Raw genomic sequence first — 9,818 nt, forward strand, 5'->3', positions numbered from 1 at the left:
ATAGATCTAGGACTTTAAAAATATAATGAAATACAATGAGATGTTCGGGTGGTGCATCATCATTTGCATCATCAGTTGCATCAACAGTTGCATCATAAGTTGCATCATCAGTTGCATCAGCTAGTTCTTCAAGTTTGAGAACATTTGATAAATGCACATGTAACACACATCAGGGAAGGCAATCGTGTTGTGTCCGAATGGGGGATGAGGCCAGATATTTTTTCTCGAATTATGAGAGTTGTCACTGGGATGCTGGTGTAGTTGGCAGAGAATTCATGACGGATAGTGCGATGTATCTGGGTTATCCGTGGCAACCGGTACGGAATGAATGGTAGTGTACCAGGGCGCTAGGTTGGTGTGACGGATGAACGGGAAACCGATGCAAAAGCGACGCAGACAAGCGGCTAGTGGAGATAGCACACCCCTCTTTCTCCATCCCCCTACATTTCTAAACTTGTATACAATCCTCGCACATATATTTGCCAGTGTGCACTGGCTTTTGCATAGTTTATGCATCTGTATTGGTACCCTTTCCTCACTTTGGTGCTCGCTGTGATGCATATTTATGCATGACTTGTGTATACAAATGTATATGTACTGAGGTATTATGAATCTGAATGTTAAAGCTCTCGGTGCCCGGCATCTGGGTAAAAATGCTTTCATGTGGAAATTCATAAGACTCCTTCGTTATTTCAACTATAGACGCTGTTTTTTTTTTTTTTTGGGTATTTATGGAAATAACGAGGGAGCAATTTTAAGTTGATATCGCTCAAGTCTGAGACATGATCTTAAGGGTTTTCTACACTCATATGTAGCCAAAATTGATGTTTTTTTATTTTTATGGCAAACTTCCCGGGGGTTGACGTGAAAAATATGACGCCTTTGCGTTTTGTCATTATTTAATGACTCATGACGTTTCAAGGGGGCGCGAATATTTTTCTGCGGTTTTTCTTAAGGTTTAAGAAGAATGGAGAAACTGTAGAGAAAATGTAGAAAAATTATAGCACCACCACAAAACTTCGTGAGCCATTAAATAACGACAAAAACCTAAAACTTTATATTTTTTTACAACAATTCCATCGATAATTTGTTAAAAAATAATAAAAACCGTGAATTGTGGCTTCAATTTTTTGGGGTAAATTTTATTCCCGGAATTCTATAGATTTTATTGAAATAATTTTCCAAGAATATCGATGAAAAATAGATTGTTCAAAGATTTTAATAACAATTATGAATATATTATTAAGTATAAAATTACTTGAATCAAGTATAACATATATTTGATTCAAGTATTTATTTTTTTTTTTCGTGGTGGTTCTTGTCTTTAGGGTGTGCAGTGGAAAAATTCAATAAACCGAAGGAAAAATTTGCTTCTGTCGAATGAATTAACTTGTTAGAAGGAAATGATGAGGGAATATGATCTGTCATTTGTGGGATATGATCGAATAATATTCTGGAAATTCCTTTGATGCGACGATACGTTGGATGCTGTGATGATGAAGTTGCGATTAGATGTGGGAGAGCATCAAATTTTACTCGAGTACTTGGCCCTCTTCAGAGCCGCTTACCAAGACTTTCTCGAATATTTGTGGAATAAAGGGATTTTCACACATTCTCACAGTATCGTACACCTGTACCAATACAACTTCACCTCTCAAGGCCTCTACACTCAATCTGCTTAACACACATTTTTTCGCTCCACATACATTTTTTATCGGTCGCGTCGCGTCGTGTCGCGATGTAATCTGATCATCTTGATGCTGGGAATTCTTGAAGAATCTCGGGTATTCTCCAAGGGATGTGATGCCCTCGGGGGTTGTCTATTTTTTAAATCGCCAATCATTTAAATAAAACTATTTTCAAAAATAATCATTTTTTGAACTATCCGAAATTTCTCAACTTTAGAAATCTGATTTCTTGATTCAAGTACAAATTTTCCAATTAACTAATTAAGATGGAATTTTTTAATTATTTATTTGCCAGTTCTAACAATAAATTTTCATGTTTGATTAAAAAATTAGACAACTCGCGTAATTCAGAAAGAATTTCGCATTTTTATCATTTTTACGCAATTGAAAGAAAGGGGGGATGCGGGGGGGTGAGGGTGAGGGTGAGAGTGAGGGTGAGGGGGGTTGGGGGCGATGAATATTTATTTTGAATTACGTAAATTAACTGAATAACTGAATAGTTTTGACCGAATCGGTAATGCTTACACATTTTTCCGTGAAAAAATGCCATGACTGGTATTAAGAAACTTTTTTATCGGCGGATGTAGCAATTGAATTGATGATCGAGAGAATGAATACATTTATTCGGATTTCGTTGACTGGATGTCGATGGCAATTAGCCAATCCCCTTGGCCATTGAGATGAGGGAGGTTATCATGGCTCTGGCAATAGTACTAACGATGCGTTCACAAACTTACGTTTATCGTTATTGCTCCCAGCAATTTCCTGAGGGGGTGGAAAATTTTTTTCGAGGATCCGAGGTAAAAACGAGGTGAATCCAACCCCTCACTTGCTCCCACCCTCTTTTTTTCCAGTCGTTAACATTTCGCTTCATGTGATTCGGTGTTTTTTTTTTATCCGAGGGTGAGGATAAAGAGGGATGGGCAAACAAGAGAGGGTAACAGAACGGGAGAGAATTCTTTATTTAGATTTTGTCATCCTTTTTTTTTCCCTCTTTCCTTTTGCGGAAGGGGTTAAGGGGTAATTAAGGCCCGGCCTTCTTCACATCTAGTGATTTTTTCCCGCTGGAATCACGGGAATCCCCGGGATTTTATTGGGATATTTTGGTTTTATGGGAATAGTAATTATCGTCACTAAACTGTATGAAAATTCTGATTTTGCGATGAAATGGGAGGTCATGATCTGCGACATGTCGGTAATTACGTCTCAGAGGAGAATATAACAATCGGAAGATTTCAATTACGATCAAGATGGCGGTGAAATTCCAATCCTGAAATAAACACGAATTATCAATTCTAGGAACACAACACATACTCAAGACCTAATTACCGATGTGTCAAACATTCTGACCTTTCGTTTGGTCGAAGTATTAGATTTTTTTATCACTTTGTTCGCACGCAATTAGTATCACCGTAAAACCAAATTATCACACGAAAATCGATAGCATTCCGGGAATTTCAACGAAAAAAAAAAATTACTATCGATCGACAAATCGATTTGAATCAGGACATGGAAGAAAATGATTTTTCAACAGAATTGTTAATATAAATATTAATAATCCATGCAATTCTTTGGGTTGAGCTCGATATGGGATTAATAATCCATGCAGAAGAAAAAGTAATAATAATAAATAATAATAATAATCGGGGGGTGATAACTCTCTCGAAACTACGTGACACCATCATCTGAATTAATCCGTTAACTCAACAAAATTTAATAAACACATTTATATTTATGGGACATGATAACGTATTTGGAATTCTAGAACAGGCAACCACCTAATTATTCGCCACTTGTCAGGAACAGTTACTTCTCCAAGTTACCACTCGAGTTTTGTACGCGCAGATCGATGGGAGGTAGTGAGGGATAACGTGAATATAAATGGCTTTCTTAATTGCAAACCACTAAACGTTAATAATCTTTTCGTTAAGGCGTGATGCATGTTTGACATCGATGTGCCTCCACAGGATTAAGATAATTTTTACGGTTGCTTTTATTGTTGTAATTCGATCATTCAGGTGTCCTGTCCGATTATTCATGGTCTCGCGGGTCAGGGTTGGCTTTAGTTTTCCATCAATTTCGCTGAGGCTTGATGATTCGGCTTGCTGGTGGTGGCAATTTTGTGAAGCCAGAGTTATCAAATACAGGGAGAAGATCACGTACACGTTGACCAGCACCAACAGCAGCCAACTCCAACCATCTGTTGTCAGAATTCCACATGATGAAACTTAATAGACAATTTTAGAGGTTATGGTATTAGGTAGTTGAATCAATTTCCGCGTCTCTTAAGGATTTTTACTGTGACTTTTAATTAAAAGAACTCATTTGTTCGACGATAAAATAATAATCCCAATAGTCTCGACAGAAATAAGTGGAGGCGTTCATTTTGTAGAGCATCGGCCATCTTGTTGTGATTTTCCCCCCACAAAATGGTGAAAAATTTCTGATTTGAATGAGTTTCTTCGTTTTCCCGTTCTTTTTAAATACTTTAATAAAAAAATTCACTGATTTCAATTAAATGATTTAATCATGAAGCAATCATGACTGGAATTTATTTCGTTGTGGCCTTTTTGACGACTAATTGATCGATGGAGAATGTTGCAGGGATCATTTAATTAATTTCTATGTCAATTAGTTTGAGGTGAAAGTTGAAATGTCAAGTCAGTGAGAATGAATGAATGAACACAGAAATTGATTCAGTTACCTAATATTCAATGACTCACCTGCTGTTTTTATACTTAGCGAGTGATGGATTCGCTGGATTAGGGGATTCTGTTGGAAAATATGTGGCACCATAAAAGTCTAGTCCACGACTTAGTAGCATTGATGTCTCTTCAACACTGGCAAGGGTGACTCGTATTATCGGTGGACCGGTGTAGATTGTTGATGGTTCATTTGCATTCTGGGTGTCGCCCTTTAATTTATCATTGATGGCTTTCACTGGTGGGAGAGACAAAGAACTTGAGTTTGTTCAGGAGTTTGTGAGGTTGATTATTGAGTTCAAGAGCTAAGTGTTTAGCGATCAACAATGAATTTTCATGAATTATTCAGTGAGTGGTGTTGGCAGAGTGGTGGAGCGAGTTTATTGAGTTTTCGTTCATTAGTTCATTTGGGGAATAAATTACTGCACGGGAGATGCCAGCAATATCGAATTTCGGGATAAATAGTCATTGATGATGGCCATCTGAATAAATCGACTGGGTACAACCATCGACTCTATTCGATATCAATCATCGGACTCTATTGCGTCCTTTGATTATATATTTTTTTCTCTTGATAACCTGTGGGAAAATATTAGAGTTATTCTCGTGTGGTTGACAGTCAATCGAATTTCGGCGGGAAGTGATTTTGAAAATTCAAGTTTTAGAATGAATTCGACGAAATTCATGAGTGTCTGTGACAGGGCAATGGAAATTCGATGAATTGATTGAATTTTCAATGGAATATGAACATTCGGGGATGAAATCACGTGAATTGTTCAGGTCTCATATAATCCTCATGATTTTTCATAATTTTTCGAACTTTTGTGGTGGTGCGATGATGGGATGTTTTCATGCATTTAATCTGCAGTTTTCTTTCTTTTGAAAAATTAATAAAAAAAGCAGAAAAATTTTCGCACCACCTTGAAACTTCGTGAGTCATTGAACAATGAAAAAACGGAAAAACTTTATATTTTTTCACGTCAATCGCATCGTCAGTGTATCGGAAAAACGAAGAAAACGTTAATTTTGTCTATGTGGGTGTAGAAGAGATGTCAGACTTAAGTCTGACACCGGGGTAAATGCAAGTACTTACAAACAGTTGCTGTATTTAACGGCAACCTGATGACCTCAACAACCGAGCGATATTTGTACAGTGCATGTCTTATATCGTCCTCGGGCAATTCCTCAGGTACATCAAGTACATAAACCGTGAATATTTTAGCTGGTCTGCATGGTATTGCAACTTTCTTGTAGAATCTTGCTCCAGTGACTTTGTGAAAGCCCTTCTTATAAACCGCTTGAAAGTCGTCGATGTTGCTGAACTTGAAGAGAATTCCCGTTGCTGTTTTCGTTAGCGAGAAAGCACCACTGTAACAGTATTACCCCTAATTACATCGTTATTCAGAAAATAATGAGGGCAAAGGTAAAATCCAATTGCAACGATGGCCAGGGCAATTTCCACTGCTGGTGGGGGCGGATTATAGTCATTCCAGTTGATTAGATCCCAAGATACTAGGCAAATAATGGATAGTACCAAAATAATCGTCATATTCTCCTTCTACCATGATTTTACATTTTTCTTTGTCAATGCAACATTAACCAATGATTTTATTTTTCATTAAAGTTCATTTTTATCTTTATTTATCCGGGTGAACATTAATTCTCGGGTCAACCTCAATTAAATCCTAATTAAATACGAAGTCGAAGCTTAAATATTAAAAATGGCGGACTAAAAAATTGAATTATGCCACAGTTTTTGGGAAATACCTCGGAACTGAAGAGAGACTGCGATATTTTCATAAATATCTTTTTTTTAGCTCTCATAATTTCCTACAAAAAATGTTCAATATTTGTCTATTATATATTTAATACATTAGATTATAGATATATCTTTTCGAAACATTTTTTAAATTCTATTTTTCAACATTAACAATAAAAATCGTGGTTGATCTACTGAATTGAATTTATTAGTTATACACTTTCATTATAGAAGGAATTGAATATATCGTTGAAGCTTTTAAAATTCATAACTTTTCAAGTGCTCGTGTATGATTATCTAGGAAGTGCAGATGTTCCGAATGTAGCGTTACGAAGAACTGAACGGAGTAAAAATGAATATTTTAATGAAGATATTTATAATCCCCTTTAATTGACCAGAAAATGGGTGGGACCTTTAGTGTGCCATCAGCAGTGAGTATTCAAGTGTCGTAGAAAAGTCCCCAGGGGTACGAAGCGAACCCCTTATCAAGACCAAGTGGCGTGTTGAGAACATGCATTTATTAGTGCTCATGTGGATGAATAAAAAGGGAAAGAGTCAGGGTGAGATGGAGGGATGGAGGGAGAGAGGATGAGAGCTGGGATGGTACAAGTCAGTGGGTTCTAGAAGTGGTGGCATATCGTTAGGGTGAAGATGAGGGAGGGATGCCAAGAGAGCCGGAAGTTCATTTTCTTGTGAATGGTCTTGCAGTCGTGTGCTTGCGCTTGGATGAAGCCAAATGATGATGAAGAGGAAAAAGGCAATTGTTGAATATTTCAGGGGAATTCCGACGGGAATTCCACCGTCTACCGTCAATTTTTTTCGCCAAAATTATTCTCTTCTTGCGCTTGATTAGATGATGACGAGAGAACCCAAATATCTTTTATTTCTCTGAAAATTTTGGGAATTATCAATCCTTGATTCAATACATAATTTTACTTTGGAATGAAAATTGGAGAAAATGCCACTTCTTTTTGCAGCATTTTTCAATTTAGAGTAATTATTATGCAATTAGATTTTTAGAAATTACGGGATTTAGGATTTCATGATATTAAAACGAGAATTTTTTAAGTCAGAACGAATCAGTGATTTTTTAAATAGATTAAATTCAATTATAGAGATTTTATAATTTCTAGTCCGATCGGAATTTCAAGGAATTTCACAAAAAAAATTGGAAATTTAATGAAAAATCAGTGAATACAGACAAAAAAATCACTTTCAGAAAATCCATAAATTCCTTCCTTCTAGTCAATGCTTTTTTTCCACAATTACATTAATTTTTCATGGAAAATTCGTAAGATTGATAATTCCTCTATGCCAACTTCACCCTAAACACACAGTAATTAAAAAAGTCATTAATTCCGCTTATCCACCGCTCACGAATTCCCCTAAACTCAGGATCCCAGAATTACCCGACTCTTCCCAAAAACCACACCAAGAAAAAGAAAGACTTGCCAAGTAAATTGATTAAAGTCATATAGATGATTCCGGCATCCGTGAAGATCCATTTTTCTCAGCCCTTTGACATCAACTTTTTGGCAAATAGGAAAAGAAGGAAAAATAATAAAGACTCACCGGAAATTCATCTTGTCACATATGGTTGCGGCTTTTTCCATTGTCAATTCATGACTGGGTGTGAGTAAAAATGCTCCCTTTGTCAAAAAATCATTCTCACTCATTTCGGAATCAGAATCACGATCATAATCTCTCTCTTGTGCAACAGCACCCTCTTGATTGAGTCTAAGCGTTGAGTTGTTCTTCGATGTTGACATTTCCTTGTCAAAGGTTGTACTGACGTTGTGATCCGATTGTGACATGCTCTTTTATACTCCAATGATTCCACCAATATGTTGTAGTAGGGATATTGTTAATATCAAGTGCGTATTATAAATTAAATTCAAAATTACTTTTTGAATATCGTTATGTACGAGGACAAACCGCTTCTTAACGTTCGTTTTGGTACACTGAGCGCGCCTTATGGAACACGACTCGCCTTTTATACTGCCACATATATGGTAATCATCAATTCTTCAGTTTCATTTTATTCGGGTTTGGCTGTTTTTTTTTTTATTATTGTTTGGTTCGATTGGTGGAGCATGGCCCATGAAGGCGAATGCGTTTGATCGGTTAGTTCTTTTTTGTCGTCTCGATTCAGTGATGACTGTTGGGTGGGACGACATCACTCGGCCTTGATCATGATTTCATATGACACCATTTTTCAACAGATGTTTGCCGGTTTTTATCTTTTTTTATTGAAAAAAAATACGGGAAAACTGCCAGGGATTTTACTCAGGGATAATTGAATTATGGGTGTCGGAACATTTTTTTTGTTTTTCGGCAGATAAAATTTGTTCTATGAATTTTTGAGAACCCCTAAAGTTTGTTGAGTGGTGGATTTGTTTTTGTGGAGTCTAGAAACTTTTTTTGGTAAATTTCTTGAGGGCAGAGCAATATATTTTTTTTTTATGGAAAGTGGGAGAAAGTTTCTTCAATGGAGGATTTTTTCATAATCTATCATAACGATTTTCGTGAATTAAAAACATTCTCAATGGCTATTTGAATTTTTCGGAGTAATTGCCAAAATTTCGTGAATATTGTTCAATGATAATGTCATGACAATATTGAATGTTTTCTTCAAAATTGCCCGACCTTTGCTGCGCAATTAAAAAGAAATTAAAGCAGCTAAAAATCATTAAAACGATTTTTTATCGCATCATCCCTGCGGTTGGCGTGAGTTGTTACGTAATTTTTCCTGAAATTTATTTCTCCACGTCAATAGCAAAGCCCAAGGCATCAGATGAAAATAAGATAGACACGTCCTATTATATTTATCTCACTTTTATCTCTAATTCATCTTGTGACTCATCAAATTCTCTTTCTCGGTAGTGCCTCCTCTCCCCCCAGTGTAAAACCCATTACGTCTCTGGGTAATACGATTAAAACAACACAGAGACTTCATTAATTACCATTCATCAAATTAACGATCGATAATAACGTCCACCAGGATAATTGGAAGACGTATTCCCCTCCCAATTGAACGTTGCAGGTCTTCATTAATCCATCATCGGAATTGTTTCGTTTGATCAAGAGTGATTACAACGAGTTTAATTAAGTGAAGTAGTTGTTTTTAAGTACTTGATGAAATAAAAAAAGAAAACGAAGTGGAGAAAATATAGTGAGGAGAGAAATACGATATTCGCTCGACCGTGACACTTGGAATAGATCCATTGGTGAATTTATCGTCTCATCGAATCATCCAATTAAGCACCCACTCGATCCATTGTCCGAGCTTGAAGTATGAAATAATAATGCAATGTTTGGGTGATAAAAAATATGAGTAAAAAATGGTTGATTGCACCACCCACTGGTGGGTGGAGACTTTGCTCAATAATTGGGTAATTTTCTGGTAATTGATTGGGTCTATTGGGAGTTATTGCCGTCAAGGTTTACGATTAGAAAATAATTGCGAAATTCTGATGACGTGTGGGGGTACTATTCAAAATTTTGAGAGGTGATTTTTTTGAGAATCTGATTTTTGGGTCCGCGAACTGGAGATTGTGCACATATATTTTGGGTATGAATAATGATAAAATCCGCAAACTGGAAAAAACTGGGAGACAAAGAAAAATTTATCCCAGCCCCAGGGGCCTGATCTAGGATTTGTGGGGGAGG

At 36.5% G+C, this 9,818-nt stretch overlaps 1 protein-coding gene across 2 annotated transcripts; it reads right to left on the reverse strand.

Annotated features, from left to right (window-relative positions):
- Positions 1–2,631: 2,631 nt before the first annotated feature.
- Positions 2,632–8,100, reverse strand: LOC105263078 (uncharacterized). Of its 2 annotated transcripts, none has more exons than XM_011299066.1 (4): positions 7,722–8,100; positions 5,484–5,758; positions 4,412–4,628; positions 2,632–3,888 (listed from the first exon to the last, which is right to left on the reverse strand). In XM_011299066.1, the coding sequence occupies exons 1-4, from the start codon at positions 7,961–7,963 to the stop codon at positions 3,762–3,764; spliced, it is 861 nt and encodes a 286-aa protein (XP_011297368.1). In that variant the 5' UTR covers positions 7,964–8,100; the 3' UTR covers positions 2,632–3,761. The 2 variants fall into 2 exon arrangements, with proteins under 2 accessions (XP_011297368.1, XP_011297367.1); XM_011299065.1 differs by having other exon boundaries at positions 2,632–3,915.
- Between the last annotated feature and the right edge of the window lie 1,718 nt (positions 8,101–9,818).

Source organism: Fopius arisanus, unplaced genomic scaffold (genome assembly GCF_000806365.1).
Source record: "Fopius arisanus strain USDA-PBARC FA_bdor unplaced genomic scaffold, ASM80636v1 scaffold00013, whole genome shotgun sequence".
In the NCBI taxonomy this organism is placed as follows: domain Eukaryota; kingdom Metazoa; phylum Arthropoda; class Insecta; order Hymenoptera; family Braconidae; genus Fopius; species Fopius arisanus.

Bases quoted from the DNA above. Each gene is read 5' to 3' on its own strand.
- LOC105263078 (XM_011299065.1), bottom strand. From the start codon at position 7,963: ATGTCACAATCGGATCACAACGTCAGTACAACCTTTGACAAGGAAATG. The intron at 4,629-5,483 runs GTAAGTACTTGC...CTCTCCCACCAG, and splicing joins GTTAAATACAGCAACTGTTT to TGAAAGCCATCAATGATAAA. The intron at 3,916-4,411 runs GTGAGTCATTGA...TTGTCTATTAAG, and splicing joins GCTAAGTATAAAAACAGCAG to TTTCATCATGTGGAATTCTG.